Source organism: Cebus imitator, unplaced genomic scaffold, assembly GCF_001604975.1.
Source record: "Cebus imitator isolate Cc_AM_T3 unplaced genomic scaffold, Cebus_imitator-1.0 Scaffold135, whole genome shotgun sequence".
Lineage (NCBI taxonomy): Eukaryota > Metazoa > Chordata > Mammalia > Primates > Cebidae > Cebus > Cebus imitator.
In genome coordinates, this window is record NW_016107450.1 from 137,195 (window position 1) to 156,086 (window position 18,892).

The 18,892-nt window shown below is 40.3% G+C and overlaps 1 protein-coding gene across 9 annotated transcripts in view; it reads right to left on the bottom strand.

The window, feature by feature from the left end:
* The window catches only part of DNAJC6 (DnaJ heat shock protein family (Hsp40) member C6), a 178,067-nt gene that overhangs the window by 14,850 nt on the left and 144,325 nt on the right, over window positions 1-18,892 (bottom strand). For all 9 annotated transcript variants that reach the window (XM_017541520.2, XM_037743100.1, XM_017541522.2 and 6 more), the window contains 9 exons: window positions 17,029-17,162; window positions 15,446-15,640; window positions 14,428-14,545; window positions 12,897-12,976; window positions 11,555-11,748; window positions 11,379-11,459; window positions 7,678-8,112; window positions 5,221-5,355; window positions 999-1,067 (listed from right to left, as the gene is read on the bottom strand). In XM_017541520.2, coding sequence (XP_017397009.1) covers window positions 999-1,067; window positions 5,221-5,355; window positions 7,678-8,112; window positions 11,379-11,459; window positions 11,555-11,748; window positions 12,897-12,976; window positions 14,428-14,545; window positions 15,446-15,640; window positions 17,029-17,162 — 1,441 coding nt within the window. The remainder of the gene's footprint in view (window positions 1-998; window positions 1,068-5,220; window positions 5,356-7,677; window positions 8,113-11,378; window positions 11,460-11,554; window positions 11,749-12,896; window positions 12,977-14,427; window positions 14,546-15,445; window positions 15,641-17,028; window positions 17,163-18,892) is intronic.

Consider the following 18,892-nt stretch of genomic DNA (forward strand, 5'->3'; position numbering starts at 1 on the left):
AAAACAAAGAAGGAAATCCTGTCACATGCTACAACACAGATGAACCTTGAGGATATTACATTAATTGAAATAAGCCAGCCACAAAAAGTCAAATGCTGTATGATTCTACTTATAGGAGGCATCTAAAGTAGTCAAACTCACGTAGAACGGTGGTTGCCAGAGGCTGGTGGAGGCAGTAGGGAGTTACTTAGTGAGTGTAGAGTTTTAGTTATGCGGGAAGGTCAGTGGGGAGATTGGTTTGTTCTGGGGATCTGTTGCACAACAAAAAGTGCATGTAGCTGATAATACTGTATTGTACACTTGGAAATTATTGACAGGGTAAATGTTATGTTGTGGTGAGGTGGTTGCTACAATAAAAAAGAAAGGAAACAGCAACTGCTTCAGAAAGTTGTTGTGATAAGCCCATTGTGTATGTGTCTGTTTGTGCACGTGTAAACTTGCTCAGTGTCAGGAAAGCAGTCACACAAGACAGCTCCATAAATGCCACAGTGGTCATGAGGAGAAGACCTTATTTATCACAGACAAATCCAGCCCTGAAATAAGTACTTTGTAAAGAAGGAAGAATATTCACATTTGTCAGCATCTACACTATGCCAGAAATTCTTATATAAGTTTTTTTACTTAAACTTACCCAATTGTGTGGGACCAAAATTATTATCCCCATTGTTCAGATAAGAAAACTGAGGCTCAGACTTGCCAAAAAGTCCAAGTTTCCAAGTGATAGAGTTTGATATATATCCTTATCCCTCTGATTCTATCGTCAAGATAGATATTCAGCAAATGAAACTTAGAAAAGTTAAATGGTGTATGATAAGCAGCACTATCATGTCATCAAGAGCACTGGGAAAACCTCTTCCAGAATATGAATCTTTAGGAAAAAGTGACACAAATTACACAGGCAGGCCACAATACTCTGCAAGTACTCACTTCATCTTGGGTAAGGATTATGCTTTTGCAATTAGCTAAATGTGTCCAGAAAATAACCTGCTGACCTTTACCTGGTTTAGCATGCCAGTCCCAACCTCCAGAAACATCTGGCTGAACGTTCACAGCAGGTGTACTAGAAGCTGCAAATGGGGAGAAGAAAAAGAAAGAAAAAGAATGAGAACAAGAGAGCCCAGAGCCCACTTTTCTGAGTTCACACAGGGTAATGCCATTCCATCCCGGAAGCCTGCATGGCCCCCGCAAGATCTCAAGAAATCCACTCCTGCTTCTGCGTTCTCGCCACACTCTGCAACACTCCACATGTTCTGCCTTCACCTATGGCTGTTCACATGAGGCTTGACAGAAACTACATATTATCTGTCTCTGCTCCTGCTTTGTCTCACTTTGGTTTTACCTCCATATCCACACACTTTGAGTTATAACTGAGCATGTATCTGTCTCCGTTCAATTGTAAGTCCTACTTGAAGACAAGAAAGAACTATTGTATGTGTGTGTCCCACCTCTAAACTTAACACAGTCAGTGGGCAATAAGAAAAGAGGGGGAGGCCAGACACGGTGGCTCATGCCTGTAATCCCAGTACTTTGGGAGGCTGAGGCGGGTGGATTACCTGAGGTCAGGAGTTCAAGACCGGCCTGGTCAACATGGTGAAACCCTGTCTCTACCAAAAATACAAAAATTAGCTGGGCATGGTGGCACATGCCTGTAATCCCAGTTACTCAGGAGGCTGAGGCAGGCGAATTGCTTGAGCCTGGGAGACGGAGGCTGCAGTGAGCCGAGATCGTGCTATTGCACTTCAGCCTGGCCAACAGAGTGAGACTCTTTCTCAAAAACAAAACAAAACAAAACAAAACAAAACAAAAAAAGAAAAAGAAAGAAAGAAAGAAAAAGAAAAGAGGAGGAAAATACCTTAAACTCAGTTTACCTTTGCTAAGCATGAACAAGTATAGAGGCATAATCCACTTAGAATGACATTTTGTTTTCTCTGCTGTGACATGAATTGAGAATGATAAGTCAGGCAGAACATGGACTGGGCACGGACTGGCTATATGCCATCACTAGGCTGGCTGTCGGGGATGTGTCTGTGATGCTCAAAATAGGACAGCTTCAAAATAAATCATTCTGACCCGCCTCGAAGTTCCAGACATATAATTTCAAAGAAATATTTGGCTAAAAGGAATCAGGCGTACTAGAGGAGTACATGTTGGTAGTAAGTTTTTTCCACATCTATATAGGAAACAGGATGCCATAAGAAAGAATTCCCTTCTGAGGCACCTCTAGGTTTTGCCCACACAAATTAATGATTAATTAATACTAAACTGGCATTACAACTGGGATCTAAAACACATACACACACACATGCACACCACCATCAGCACCAGAAGGCATGAAGATTAGCATTCCAAATATTTTATTTAGTTGTTTTGTTTACTTAGTACCAACCGAGACATATAGTACCTTCCCATCATTAAGTTAAAAAGAATATGCCATTATCAGCAATAATAATTCTTTCTTTTCTATTTCTGCCTTCTGTTTTTCCACAGTAACCCATTCCACTGAGGTGGAAGTTAGACAGTTTTTTGCTAATATTTTCTATCTGGTTTCCTTCAAGCTCTGATCTTAGTCTTACATCCAACTAAGATGCAAAAGTGGGCATCAGAAATTCAAACTTATTGCTAATCAAACCCACAAACCCTATGACTACCTACCACATGCAAGACACCACTCCAGGGAACAGAGACTAAAAGATGCATGGCCTATCCTCAAGAAGCTTAAGGTCTGTTAGACAGACAGAAATAGATAAAGGGAAAGATAACGGAAAATTACCCAGTATTTTAGTCTCTATTTTGCCTTCTATTATAATTATTTATTTGTTCTTCTAACACCATGTCCCAAGAAATTATTCTCTTCAAAATAGATGTCCAATAAATATTTGTTGAGCCCGAAGGCAGTAATTTTTTTTTTATTATTTTCACAAGCGATTGTCGATGCCTTGTAGAAGCCTGGGGGAAGTACCCTGAGGATTTGGAGGTAAGTAATCTGACCTCACAAAGTGGACTTCTGAGTGTCATCTATACTCTATCCTATATGAAGATGGTGAATTGATTCAGTTACACTGAAATGATCACTGCTTTCCCAAAACGGAGAGGAGAAAATTCTTTCCACTCACCAGCACAATACAGGCCAAAATGAGAAATGTAACCACAAAACAAAGGAGTGCTAACTGGCCTAAACTGGGTGATAAACATCATGTTCTAATCAGCTCATCAGAAACAGAAAACTGGATCCAAAACTGCCAGGCTGCCAAGTATGAACACCCACGTCCATGGGACACAAAGGGTAGTACTCTTATCAAAACAATAATTTCAAAGTATTAAAATCAGGAAAACGTATAGTCTTATAGATACTATCACTGTGCATCAAATAAACTCTTATAGGAAAAAATGAGTTAATTCATTTTATATTTAACATTGGAAAGATAGCACCTACTATGTGCCAGTAATTCTTTTAGGCACTACGGATGCATTAGTAAACAAAACAAAATTCTCTGCCTTTGTGGAATTCAAGTTCTAATGAAGAGAGAGAGATGACCAAAAACAATTCAACATATAAGTAAATTATTGCATACACTGAAAGTTACTAAGTACAGCCAAAGGGTGAATGCAGAGTAGGGCAGGGAGTGGAGCTGCGATTTGAAATGGAGGAATCAGAGTAGACTCTGTTGAGAAGGTGACATTTGAGTAAAGGCTCAAAGGAGGTGAAGGACTTAGCCATGCAGATGCCGGGGAAGAGTATGGGACAGGGAACAGCCAGTGCAACAGCAAAGAGGCCAGCAGAGCTGGAATGCAGAGAGCAAAGATGGGGAGAATAGGAAATGAGGTCACTGGCACTGGGATGTGAGAGCATATAGGGCCTACACAGGCCATTTCAAGGACATTGGTTTTCACGCTGAGTGAAATGGGGAGGCATTTTGAGCAGAGCAATGGCATGGCCTAACATTTTAAATGAGTGAGCAAAACCAACTCTAGCTTACATTCCTGCATCTTTCCTCCCACAGGTAGTCAACATCCCATTGGTAGACTCTTTCGAGCAAGCAAGACTCAGGTGAGAGGTGAATTTCTTGTATGTTGTCCTGTGGATGCACTTCAAATAGTCTGAGATTCAAGGCTACTTGGAAAAGAACCATAAAAGTTGCTCCTGGACTCTTTCTTTAGTCAAGTTTCAGTTTCACCAGTGTTGCAAAAGTCATCCTCCTTTTGCACTGGCATGGTCTCCCAAAGTCAACTGATGACTGGACTGCCTTCTCCAAACAAGCTCAGATGCCTTCAATAATATGTCACCTTCTAGGTTGTGGCCAATAATGTTCAATAGACTTTAACATCAGGAATGAGCTACAACTCTCTGGCTCAAAGCTATTTATCCCTCAGTGTAGCTCCAGTTTTAACCAATGCTACCTACCTGACACACTTTTGTACTTATAAATGGATGTGATTATTATTCTTTCTATACAACCTAAGTCTCTAAAATAGAAATACAATTTGGGCCACATATGTAATTTTATATTTCCTAATCCCACTTTAAAAAGTAAAAAGACACTATTGAAATTATTTTTAATAATATAGTTTATTTAACCCACTATGTTCAAAATATTATTTTAATCAATGATCAATATAAGAATATTGATGAGATGTTTTACATGCCTTTTTTTGTACTAAGTTTTGAAATCTCATACGGATTTTATACTTGGAGTGCAACTCAAATCAGACTAACCACATTTTGAATCATCAACAGCCACACACAACTAGTGGCTATCATATCCCAACTTTATCCTGTGGAATACCAATTTTGTGGACTACTGATATATTTTATTAAGACATATGTTTCCCCATTTCAAAGATTTCTCTAACCAAGATGTATCTTCCAGCCATTTCATAGTGGCAGTGTTTTTTTCTTTCTTATTGGTACATAAAATAATGATTAAGTCCTACAATCAAGGGTCATTTATAATTCTGTCCACGTAGCTCTAATGGAAAAAAGAAAACCACAGTCAAACAGGTTTTAGGAAAGCAGAGCAAAACAAAGTTCAGCAGGCTTCTGTCCTGGAGGACAGCTCAGAGCTTTTAATATGTTAATGTGAGTTGTTAATTTCAAAGACACAGATGTATGAGGAAGCTTTTACCAAAACAGGACCCAAAAGGTGCTTTTATATATGAGCACTTACTGACATCTTGCAAAAAACTATGTTCCACTGAACACAATATAAAATACTTTCTTACCATGTACTGTGGGTGAAGGACTTCTTGTGGGCTGGAGGAAGGGGTCACTGGAAGCGCCGGATGTGTTCAGAAAAGAACCCAGCAAATCCTGACCTGATGGTTTGGAAGGTGCTCCAAATGGGTCAAAGGTGGCACCTAGAAAACAATGGTAAAATATATTTTTTGTCCTGTGAGTTCATTCACTAAATGTCAAAGAATTGTCACTTCCTGCAGAGCTAACAGTGGACTCCAAGAATTTCCTATCTTTGTGGATAAAGGAGTAGTCTGGATTTATCTGTTGGATGAACCACAGTCAATACCATCGCTGCTACACAACGCTAATCTGTTGCCCAGCAGATGTTAGGAGAGCATTATGCCAATGAAGTCTTAGCTGAAAACTTATTAAGCCATATATCCTACCTTGGTTCTAAGAGCAGGATTTATTTGTTAACTACCATTATCCCTTCTTAGCATGCTTAGTACATTTAAGATACCAATTTATGTTAAACTAGAGACATTCTCCAATAATTAAAACTGCCTAACACCACGAGACAAGAGCTCAAAATTTAGTCTTTGCAACAATGCTAATATGTAAGTATTATCCCCACTTTACAACTGAGAAGATTTTTCAATAATGTTACACAGATAGTCAAGTATTAGTCCTGGGACTCAAATCCAGGTCTTTAACTCTAGACTTGGTGTTCGTTCTACTTCCTCTTAGGGGGATACAATATTTGCATTCTAGATCTTGGTATGCCACTAATCCAGTGGATATCCTCGGACAGGTCAATCAATATATATCTAAGCCTCAATTTCATTGTCTATAATACAAGGTACAGAATTAACTGATGTCTAAGGCCCCTTCTGGCACTGGAATGCCATTATCTACCCGAAACTATGATGAATGAAATTGTAAGAGTCACAGCAGGTGCATAGTCTTAAAGTGCAATCATCGAGTACTATGCTATCTTGGAAATTGTTTTCCTGACAGAGCTTTTTTTCTTTGGCAAGTTAAAACTGTATGGAAGGGCTGGGCAGGGTGGCTCACACCTGTAATCCTAGCACTTTGGGTGGCCAAGGTGGGGGGGATCACCTGAGGTTGAGAGTTCGAGACCAGCCTGACCAACAAACCCCGTCTCTACTAAAAATACAATATTAGCCAGGCATGGTGACACATGCCTGTAATCCCAGTTACTCAGAAGGCTGAGGCAGGAGAATCACTTGAACCTGGGAGGCAGAGGTTGCAGTGAGCCAAGATTGCGCCATTGTACTCCAGCCTGGGCAAAAAGAGCAAAACTCCATCTCGAAAAAAAAAAATAAAACTGTATGGAAGGAAGTACAGAGGAAACAGCCTTGGCATGGGTTCAAGACACCTGAATTCATATCCCGGCTCCAGCAATAGCTAATGCCGGAGCTTGAGTCTCAACACCAATACTCTGTGATTCTGAGACCCACACTCATGAAGGAAGCCTCCAGCTGAACCACCACAGGTCAAGACCAGCCCAGAGCCTTCTGTGAAGGATACGCTTGGGGGGAAAATGTTCTTACAGGATACTATAGGCCTGAAGAGTTGACACATTTCTCTTTACCCTTCCTAATGTGAAGTCATCTTGGGTAATGGTGATAGTACCAAGGGGCAGCTGATTTAAGTTGGTTCTTCAGAAGCTGTACTGGATCTCTCCTTACCCAACTACACTGTCTTATAAATGTCAGAAAATCCTAGATGACCTGTAGTAGAAGGTTTGAGTCTCTGGCATTGAAACAATGAAACCAACAGAGCCCCAAGGAGCTCAAACTCCTTGCCTATTACCAACTGCTCTGTTCTAGGAAGCTGTGCTTCTGGCATGAGTCACTTAAACATATTTTCAAATACCCAAACCCTTCTCTGGATAGCCAAAGTATATTTGGAAAACTGTAACTTCAGGAAGGCATTATAGGAAAACAGAGGGAAAGCTCTAGAAACAAATGGCCTAGGTTTGGATACTGGCCTCATCAATTACTAGTCATATAAATGTATAAACCGACTTAGCTCTATGCTTCCACTTCCTCAACTATAAAATGGGGATAAGAATGGCACTTATTTATTGGGATTCTATGAGAATTATTCATGTTTAGTATTAAATTCCATGTCTGGCAAATAGTAAATACCCCATAAATATTAGCTATGTTTCTCAATAATAATTCATCAATCAATATGCTTAAGCAGACATAACTAATACAGCTCAGGGATTGAGGTCCTAAACAAAGAAAATAAGAAGTAAGAGTGTGAAGCTCAAACATCTACTCTTACACTACCTTAGTGTGCTACCAAAACGCTATTTTCTCTTATGCTCTCTATCTAAATAAAGATACAGACATCTAAAGGACTTTCAGTGAAATCAAAAAAGTCTAGCTTATTAGGAAAGTTCAATTCCACCTCTTTGGCCCAAAGGTTGCAATTCGAATCTGAGAGGCACAGTGCAACACAGAAAAAATTACCTTCTCCCACTCTTAGGGTTGGAGATGCGGAGGTGGAGGTGGCAGAGCGGCGTGGTGTTGACTGCGTAGATGCAGGTCCACTAGGATGAAACACGTCTTCCATTCCTGACTGTCCCACCTGGGTGGGACCAGCTGCACCTCCACTCCCAAACAGGTCACTCAGTAGTTCAGAATTGGTGGGAGGAGCCGCCGGCGGGGAGAAGCTGTTACTCACTGCAGACCCTTCCAGGCCCAAAAGGTCCACATCCTCAGGGGGTGGAGGGGCTGCTGGCTCCTGCTGCTTTTTGCTGGGCTTCTTGATTCCATGAGGCCTGTCACCATTGGCATTGCCATGCGGACTGGAAAGGGTCAGAAGTTCGTCGTCTGATTGCTCACTTTCCTGGTTCACTAGGGCAGTGTGGTCCTCCTCACAGAATGACTTCTCTGATTTCTGATCTAAGGAAGGCCAGTATTAAGAGGTTAGTTGTTGACCACACCATTGTTGGGTTTTGTTATAACATAAGTATATAATTCCAGAAAGAAAGATTCTGCCTTGAGCAAACAGGGCTTTCAGACCCTTACCAGTGGAAGACTTGATCTATTTCACTTGATGTATTTAGCTACCACTTGTTGAGCATCTGAGAGACAGTAGGGTGTAGGGGTGTGACATGGTTAAAGCCCCGTAAACTGCATACCTCAACCATACCTCAGCTTTCTGTTGAAACTGCTCTCTGTAACCTTAATATGACAGGCAAGCAGTCCAAACCCATGCCATCTTGGCCCCTGCGACTTGTAATAAGTAACTAAGGCCTGTAATTTCCACCCTACCCAGACAATGTATAAACTAACGCTTATCTTGACTTCTGTAAACCACTTAACAATCAGAATGTCTAAAGTCCACTGGCCCTTGGAATTTCCGAAGCCCCTCAACCTCACCCCTACCCAGGAAGTGGTTTACGGGCATAAAAGGTCTTCACACCCTCCTTTCAGGGCCACAGGTCGGAGACATGTGAGTCCTCCGTGGCTGCCGGCAATAAAGACCTTGCAATTTGGCATACTTTTGTCTTGGTGTTGATTTTCTATGCTCGCTCTGGTACAACAGGGGTAAGGAACAGGAACTCTGAAGCCAGACAGCCAAGGACTGAATCTCACTGGCTCTGTGACACTGGGCAAGTTACTTTACTTCTCTGTGCCTTGGTTTCCTCCTTAGCAAAGTGGGGATAAATTATACTTAATGGCCAGATGTGGTGGCTCACGCCTGTAATCCTAGCACTTTGGGAGGTTGAGACAGGATTACTTAAGGTCAGGAGTTCGAGATCAGCTTAGCCAACATGGTGAAACCCCGTCTCTATTAATAATACAAAAATCAGCTGCACATGGTGGCGTGTGCTTATAATCCCAGCTGCTCAGGAGGCTGAGGCACAAGAATCACTTGGACCCGGGAGGCAGAGGTTGCAGTGAGTCAAGATCATGCCGCTGCATTCCAGCCTGGACTACAGAGCAAAACTGTGTCTAAATAAATAAATAGTACCTAAGTCACAGGCTACTGTGAGAAATACATGCGACGATGTTATAAATCACTCCAATCAACAGTAAGTAGTACTTACATGTTGTTTTTTTTTTTTTTCAGGCACTATGCTAGGTGCTTTGGGGTGGGGGGTACAAACCATTACCTGCTAGTCCTTTGCTGACACTTCTCACTGTCTTTACTTCTCTATGTGTCCTGTACCCAAAAGCAAATCCTTTCTCCAACAGTCTGGAGCAGAAGTGAACCTCACATTTAAAAAGCAAAAAGAAGGGCTCTGCTTTGAATGGTCCTTATACCAGGCTGAAAGGGGTACTTTCAGCACAAAGTGAGCAGCAGGAAAGAGGCTTCCTCTGGGGAAGGAGTGACTTTCCAAGCCCTCCCTGAGACAGATATTCCTACAAAAATTTGTTATTTAATGCCAGATAGACCCACATTCCAAATCAAGTACAGATCTACAGCCTTTATTCGCAATTCTAAACTGCAAAAAGCTATGAAAAAGGAAAGGCTTTCCTAAGTTTGACATGAATTCATTTGGTGGAACCTGACAGGAATGAATGTGAAGATACTTATAGTCCTCATTTATCTCATTAGGGTTATTACTTATATGTTCTACTGCAAAAATATTAATATGTTTGATTGTAGGTTATTGTCTGAGATATCACTTGGGATGTTGAGTTATATACAGTTTATGTACCATATCTCCCTTCTAAAATCCAAAAACTTCTGCATTCCTAAACATACCTGGCTCTGAGAGGTTCAGACAAGAGAGTGAGCATCTATGCTAAAACCTATTTCAGAGCCTAGAGGAATTATCTCTAAATTATTTACTAAAATGGCAGTGGAGAGCTAGGAGTGAAGTTTTATTAAAAGCCCTCACTGTGAGGAAAATAAGAGGTAAGAAAAACCAATAGGGGATGAGGAATCTACCTACTGTCCAGATAACACTGGGTTTTCCAAATTTAAGGAGTTTGCTAGTTCCATTTCTCAAAAGAAAATTCTGAAAGTAAGTCTTTCAATTCAAAGGAATTTTATAAACAACTTTTCCATCAAACTGAAACCTGCAGGCAATGGGAATACTGTCTTACATTCACACAGCAGAGGAAGGTCAATCAAGAGAATTTCAGATAGACCATCACCACAGCCAGTTCCCAACCCCTTTCATACCCAATCCCTGACTACCCATGTCTACACTGAATCTCACGGTTAACCTCAGCCAGCTCTAAAGCAAGGACGACCAATGGGTATTGATTAGGATGCCAATGTCAGGCTACTGCTGGCCATGGTTGGAAGAGTTATATTGAGAAGGATTCTGAAAATATCTCCAGGTTTGAGAGAAAAAAAACACAGTGATCAAGCCCCGATTTCTGGTATGGTTGTTAAAGCAAGAGCAGAGATATATAGGCCAAGTGTTTGCTTTCTCTGCAGCAGGGTAAGCTCAGTCCTGCCCTGCTGGTGGTTATGGCTCCCTGGGGGAAATGCTGATTTCATATTTTTATAATACTTAGTTGAGAGCAGAAGATAGAATCCTGTGTGTATCTCATTACAGAGGCAGCAGTCTAAAGGGAGATCATAAAAAACATCACACTCATTTGTCAGTCCAGGAAAGATGTGGCCCAAAACACAACACAGATAGAGAAGGTAAAATTCAGCTTAAAATGGCCCTTCGCATCAGTCTAAGAGAATCTATTGAGTTGAAAGTAGGGAGGTTGCCTGATTTGAAAGGGAATGAATTGGAAGTATGTAAACTTGAATTGTGTCTTTTTTTTTTTTAACTTTTTTAATTAAAAAAGTTTTTTTTTTTAAGAAATGGAGTCTTGCTCTGTCACCCAGAATGCAGTGCAGTGGTGTAATCATAACTCACTGCAACCTTGAACTCCTGGGGTAAAGCAGTCTTCCTGCCTCAGCCTCTGAGGTAGCTAGGACTACAGGTATGTGCCACCACTCCCACCTAATTTTTAAATTTTTTTGTAGAGATAGGATCTCGCTCTGTTGCCTGGGCTGGTCTTGAACTCCTGGCCTCAAGCAATCCTCTTGTGTTAGCCTGTCAAAGTGCTGGGCTTACACGTGGGAGTCCCTGTAACTGATTTGAATGACCTCTAAGTGCTATTTTACTTTAGTCTGCTTTTAGGGCCAACATCTTTACAGAAGAAATACTTAATCTTCAACCATGTAACTTAAATAAACACTTGTATACCTTGCCAACAGAGAGAGGCAAAGAAACCGCTTTGTCCGTAATGCCTGGGGTTGTCTGGAGGGATATCTATTGGAGCCTGCCCTGCAAGACAAAAGACCATGCAGCATCAATGAGACTCAGGAAATAATAACAAAGAGGCTTCATCCTGAAAAACAAAACCAGCAGGTGACTCATACCTCCTAAGGCCAGCGTATCTTGATGTTCCTGGTGAGAAGAGAAGAGGATGCTGGGATTGACATCTTTTGTGCAGTAATGTTCCCATGGTGGAGTTAAGTCTATTACTTTGTCATGGGGCTGTAGTTCTACATCCAGTGTCACCTGAAATAGCTGAGGATATTTTTCTGGTACATCACATGCATCTAACTCAGGCCTAAATAAAGATTTAAAATGATAAAATCAGTGAAAAACAATGGAACCAGTGTGATGTTCGGCACAGAAGTCATCTTAGGTGGTTGACTCTTAGGATAAACCTAAGACTCATGTCTAAGAAAGACTCAATCATAACCAGAAAAATTACTTTACTTTTCTGAACTTCAGTTTCCTAATCTAGAGAAAAGGGAAGAATAATGCCTGCTCAACAAATCTGGATGCTACTGCATGTAAAAGCATTCTGGAAAGCAGGGCTGATATGACTGGCCAGTATTCACTGGCGCGGCAAAATCCATTATTAAAATAGTACAATAAGCCCACAGCCACTGTCCTGAGACCTTGAATGTCCTATCCTGTCCCCAGCAATTCCACTCTGGCTTTAGCCACCTCCACACCTGAGTTCACCTAGACCACACTATGAGATAGTTTCGTGTCAGTGCAGACAGGTCCTCCAGAAGCCTGCTCTAGTGCTATGGCAGGGCATCTATTCTGATGTGTCATTGCTGATGCCATACCACTGATTAAACTGCCATCCCCACTGGAAAACACAAGGGGATACACGGATGCAAAGGATCAAAAATAATGATACTTTGTCCCACTTTGTTTACCTTTATTCCCTCACATAGAATTTTAGACCTTTCTATTTGAAGTCTTTGATCCCTTTGTACTTCTGAAGAGAAATCATACCCAACTGAAAGCTTTAGAATGCCCGCAGCCTCTTTGTGCTACAGAGCAACACTCAGTGGTCTAGCAGCACAGGATTCCAGGGGATGCTACAGCCTAGTGCTACTGAGCCTCTGCACTTCATAGCTACTCTGATTCAAACAGAGTTTTGGGGCCGGGCACAGAGGCTCACACCTGTAATCTCAGCATTTTGGAAAGCTGAGACAGGTGGATTACCTGAGGTCAGGAGTTCAAGACCAGCCTGACCAACATGGAGAAACCCCATCTCTACTAAATATACAAAATTAGCTGGGCATGCCTGTAATCCCAGCTACTCGGGAGGCTGAGTCTGGAGAATCACTTGAACCTGGGAGGTAGACATTGTGGTGAGCCAAGATCGTGTCATTGCACTCCAGACTAGGCAACAAGAGCGAAACTCCATCTCAAAAAACAAACAAACAGACCTTTGGCCCAAGCAGTACTTACTTGGTGAACTTTAAAACTGTTGTGTCCAGTGGTATGAATCCAGTGTGAAACTGAAGCTGGAATATCTGTGTGTTGGTCACCTAAAAATACATGAGCAAAGCACATTCCAATCAATCAGTGTAAAGGGAATCTGATCAAAAGATTCGATTTTTGGGGAGCCATGTACCTTTGACTGTTTCAATATCTGAATTTGTGTTTACTACAGATATTAAATGACCTCCCCACTTAGAATAGACTCGGCTTCATTTCCAGCCTCTCCTTTCTTTGAACTCTGCCTTGGCAAACCATTTTCTCATCTGCTAAGTACTATGTTCTTGCACACAGGAATATTTTGACTTACTCCATTCCTTCTACCCAGGTTGCCCAGTTCCAACCCAATGAACTCATCCTTCATGGCCTGTCTTAAAAGTTTGTATTGTCTCTGTAGCCTTTCTAGGCCACTGCTGGCTAAAACAAACTGCTCCCATTATAACACCTCATAGTCCCTCTAATATGGTATCATGTATATTTGCACTTGTATGGATTTCCCTTGAAAAAGTGATTCCCTTTAAAGGCAGAGATATAGTCTTACTCTTGTCAATCCTAAAAACCTCAGCAATGGCTGGCACAAAGCACTCAGTCAATATGTAATGAATCAAAACACAGTTACTTGAAACATTATTTCTAATAGCCAAAAAACAGCAATATCCCAAATGTTCACTAACTAATGAAGAGTTTAATAAATTGTGACATTACAATGGAATAATATTTGGCCATATAAAATAATGAAGTACTGACACATGCTGTAACATGATGAGCTTCAAAAACATTATGCTAAGTGAGAGAAGTAAGCCACAGAAGGCCACATATTGTATGATTCCATTATATAAAATGTCCCAAATAGACAAACCCATAGAGACAGAAAGTAGATCAGTGGTTGCCAGGAGATCGAGGGGAGGGAATAGGCAGTGCCTGCTAGTAGGTACAGGGTATGTTTTGTGGATGATGAAAATGTTCTAGAATTAGATAGTGGTGATCTTTGCACAACCTTTTGAATATACTAAAAACAACTGCATTGTATACTTTAAAAGAGTGACTTCTGGGTGACAGAGCAAGACTCCATCTCAAATAATAAAATGAAAAAAATAAAAGGTGATATTTATGTTATGTGGGTTCATCTCAATTTTTAAAAATTGAAAAAATACAATCCCTTAATTCTACATCCTCAGTAGAAATCTCTTCCCTTACACTGATCCAAATGGGGCACTATAAGGAAAGCACAGGCTTCTAAACAGCATGATTTGCTAAGAGTTCCGGGGATGCCACCCTCTGGCACAGACATCATGCCAAGGACTTTGGGAAGTCAGAGCCTCTCTGAGTCTCCATTCTTCCCCTGTAAGATGAAGGAGATGAGCTAAGTAATCTTTAAAGGTTCTTTCTCATTCTAAAACCACAAGTCACTCAAGCCCAAAGTGATGTGTAGAAAAGATTCAGAAATACTCCTATTGAAGACTCAGATGAGTTTATGCCATGATTCTTCCTAAAACCGTACCTTAGCCTGCAGCCGGCTCCCAATGGTTGACCTCAAGTGATACATGGAAACGACCACGTCTCCTTGCACAGTGATGTTCAAGGGAATGAAGATTTTCCCATCTTGGACACGATATTCTCTTTAAACATAGACAAAAATATACATTGAAAGAGAGTCCAATCTGGTATAATCACACAGACACAGGTATAGTCTTCTGTGGCTCTGGCCCAGGGGCCTGTTTGCCCAGGCCTGGACCCAGAAACTATTTCCTATCTTGAGTAAAAACAGGACTGCAGCCAGTGCCAACTAGTTGTGCAGTGGAATGATGCTGGTCTGATGCCAGGCCCCCTCTCTCCATCCCATCTGGACTGCAACTGCCCATGCCTGCTTTGCAGATCTCATTTTCCTCAAATGCATCTAGCCCCAGTGTATCTGCCTTTTCTTCACTTTAAATTAATATCTGTAAAAGCAGATATAAAGGGAACAAATAATCCATTGGCAATCAGGATACAAACAGAAATGTCATGCTCTGCAAAAGTCTTGGATGCCAATCCTCAAATTCAATCTATTCCAAACTAATTTCATGTTACCACCCACTTCCTTCTCTCCACATCCCCTATGACCACCCAGTGGCACCTGCTCTTTATTATGGATTATATAACTTCTTTAATTGAATCGCCATCTACCTAGTTGCTCACTTAGAAACCTCATTCATCATTACCCTTACCTAATCCCATCAAGGGCATCTCCTTCTTCAATGACCAGGTGTCCTGTGTTCCCCTTCACTGTCTTAATCCTCTATATAGCTCATACTAGTCCCTTAGCCTATATCACCATCACCGTTTTATTTGAAAAAGGGCCATGGCATCCCTTGATTTACTTGTACTTTTCTACGCTTACCACTGACATTGAACATTTTTTATATATCAGCTATTTCACAATGATATAGTATTGCAGGAAGAATATGATTCAACTAATTCCTGCTCATTTACACAAGAATTGAGAAGTACACAGGAAGAAGTAAAGTAACATGACTTACTTCATTCGTTCAAAATCTGTGCAAGTTGAATATATTTTGGTTTCTCCAATGAGTACATCACAGTAAGGGCGACATCCATTCCTCTGTTTGTTGAAAAAGGGTATTGGACTGACAGTGATTGACTTAATTGTGAGAGGCTTGAAGTGAGGGCGGTAGGGCTTATCTGCTAGTAGGTCACACATATAGCCCAGGTATCTGAAACAGGAGATTGGCACTTTGTTGGGGCCCATCAAACCAGAAGAAGCAAGCAATCTTCGCTATCAGGTTTCTTCTTGCAAATTATTATTACGATAAAAACTTATTCTGTTAATTTCTTAAACATTAACTAGCAAAAGATAATGCAACCAGTAATTTAGGAAAGATTTTATCTACTGAGATTGTTGTACTTTCCCAATGAGCTGATAATGAGGCATTTGTTAAATCAAAAAGCTTATGGGAGTTTTATAGTATTTCAATATTTGAACATATGTTCCTATTTTATCTAGCAGATCCAATTTATCAGCTAAAATTTGGCTTTGGATAAATTTTAGAATTTTATCATCAGAAGCACTTTTAATCCAAAAACTTAAGGAGATGCAGTTTTTTTTTTAAAATGAAGAAATGGTGATTAAAAGAAAGAAAAATGAATGGTATCCAAAAAGGGTTTTCTTTTTTAATCATTTTTCAGATTATCTTTTGTAATCTATTTTATTTCTATGTCAGAGTCATAAGAAAAAATGAATTATAAAACTCTTTATTCCCTATGTATTTTTGCATTTCCCTTTATTAAGCATGTTCCCCACAGGAGAATCACTAGTGATAAGTATAACCAGCTACTGCTGTTTTTCAATAAAGACCTGTATAATAAAACAAAAAGGGACTGGTATTACAGCTCTGGATCAGGAACGTTGTCTGGCTATGTCCATTGGGTATTAGACCTAAGGCAAATCACAACCTGTCTTGAGTCCCAGTTTCCTTACCTGTAAAATGAGGGAAGTTGGACATAAGTATTCTTTAAAGTTTGCTTCTAATTTTAGAATCATATATTTTCATATGGGGGCTTACAAGCTGAATGACAATCTAATATCCTAATCTAATTCTGTTTTTCTGTAGTTCAGGACAATGCCAGATTGATGTGGTTTTGCTGCGTCCCCACCCAAATCTCATCTTAAATTGTAGCTCCCATAATCCCCACATGTTGTGGCAGGGACATGGTAGGAGGTAATTGAATCATGGGGGGTGGGTTTTACCCATGCTGTTCTCATGATACAGAATAAGTCTCACGAAATCTGATGGTTTTATAAAGGGTGGTTCCTCTGCACACACTCTCTTGCCTGCCACCATGTAAGACATGCCTTCGCTCCTCCTTCACCTTTGGCCATGATTTTGAGGCATCCCCAGCCACATGGAACTGTGAATCCATTAAACCTCTTTTTCTTTATAAATTACCCAGTCTCAGGTATTTCTTCATAACAATATGGAAATGGACTAACACAGAGATAAAGTAAAATAAACTTGCAAAAGGATTTATAAGCCAGATTTCAAATAGTGCATGATACCAATTAGATCACATCTATGTCTACCTTGCATCTAGCTTACTTTACCTTCTGTGGGATGGTGAAAGTCCAATTCCTGGTCGCTTTGCATATAGCAATCGAATGGCTGGGCCAGGAGTAGAGTAAAGATTACAGAAAATGAACATAGCACCAACCAGAATTGATGATGCCGCCCGTCCATCCTGTCAAAGAAAATGCATAAACTCATGAACATGATCAAATCAGCTATTGTCCCTTGAGAATGGCAGTATTTGCAATTAAGAGAGAGAGGAGAGATTCTCTTAACTGAGGGTGGTTTTCATTTAAAAATTATTCACTTGAAAACCAAAATCTGTCTTAGCTTTTCAAATCAAAAAGCAGCAAGGAAAGACTTATCCTTAGGATAAAACTGACTCTAATCTGAGAAGCAAAATAAATTTGAATTTGTATATCTTTACTGAAAAATAATATAATCTTTAAAGTAACTTTGGACTTGTTAGCATCAGAATTAATAGCTGAAGTCTCTTGATTTAGGACTGGAAGTAAAGAGCTCACAGGTTAGGTAAATGCTGCTTGTTGGATATGGAACATATGTATTGCATGCAAAGTATGTTCCTATATTCAAATAAAATAAAGAAGCTTCACCAGATTCAACTTCATTCAATGTAGAAATAAATCAGTTATGGACTGAATCTTTGTATGCCCTCAGAATTCATATGTTGAAATCCTAGCCCCAATGTGATGGAATTAGGAGGTGGGGAATTGGGGAGGTAGTTAAGTAGGGAGAGTGGAGCTGTCATGAATGGGATTTGTGCCCTTATAGGAAGAAACAAAAGAGCTGGCTGTCATCTGTCTCTGCTCGTGGCCATGTGAAAATACAAGAAGACAGCCATCTGCCACCCCAGAAGCAGGCCCTCACCAGACATTAGAAGTACAGGCACCTCGTCTGGGCACAGTGGCTCATGTCTGTAATCCCAGCACTTTGGGAGGCCAAGGTTGGCATATTGCCTGAGTTCAGGAGGTTGAGACCAGCCTAGGCAACATGACGAAACCCCATCTCTTAAAAAAGAAAAAAAGAAAGAAAAAGAACTGCAGTCATCCTGATCTTGGACTTTCCAGCCTCCAGAACTATATTTCTGTTGTTTAAGCCACCCAGTCTATGGTATATTTGTTATAGCAGCTCAAGATAATTAAGACAAAATTCAGTAACATCCCTGACAGATGGTGACCTAGCCTCTTCCAGAACACTTTAAGTGAAAGGGAGATTACTGCTACTTGCAGTAGCCCATTCTAGTTTACAGAGTTCTTCCTTATATTGAATATGTTGAGTTGAATTCCATTCCTCCATGACTTCCACTCAATGACCTTAATCCTTTTGTGAGAACAAAAAATAAACCTACTCCTTTCTCCCTATGGCAGTCCTTCGCATATCTGAAATACCTTCCCTTTCCATCAATGCTTCTATTTCCCATTTAAAACAAACACAATCCCTTCTATTCTTCCTCATTTGATATTCCATTTTAACAGACATCATCATTTAACACATTTCTTCTAAACAAATTTAAGTTTTAAAATGACAATTTTAAATGTGCTGCCCAGATGTGAAATGAAAGATATGAGATATAGTCCGACCAAACTAGAGAAGAAGTATCATCTTCTTTATTCTGGACACTTTGCTTTTATTAACATAACCCCAGCCCAAACTGCTATAAACGCAGGCTAAGTAACAACATAAGCTTTTATTATTCTCTCTATCCAGTAAAACCCCTAGATTTTTTTCCAGATGATCTGTTAAGGTAATGGGCAAATACATTTAATCTTTTAAAACCAGAATTCAGGACTTTACATTGATTTATCTTGTGTTTAATTTCACATTGTTAGTTTTTGTTAAGTGACTAACCTACGGGAACTTTTTTTTTTTTTTTTTTTTTTT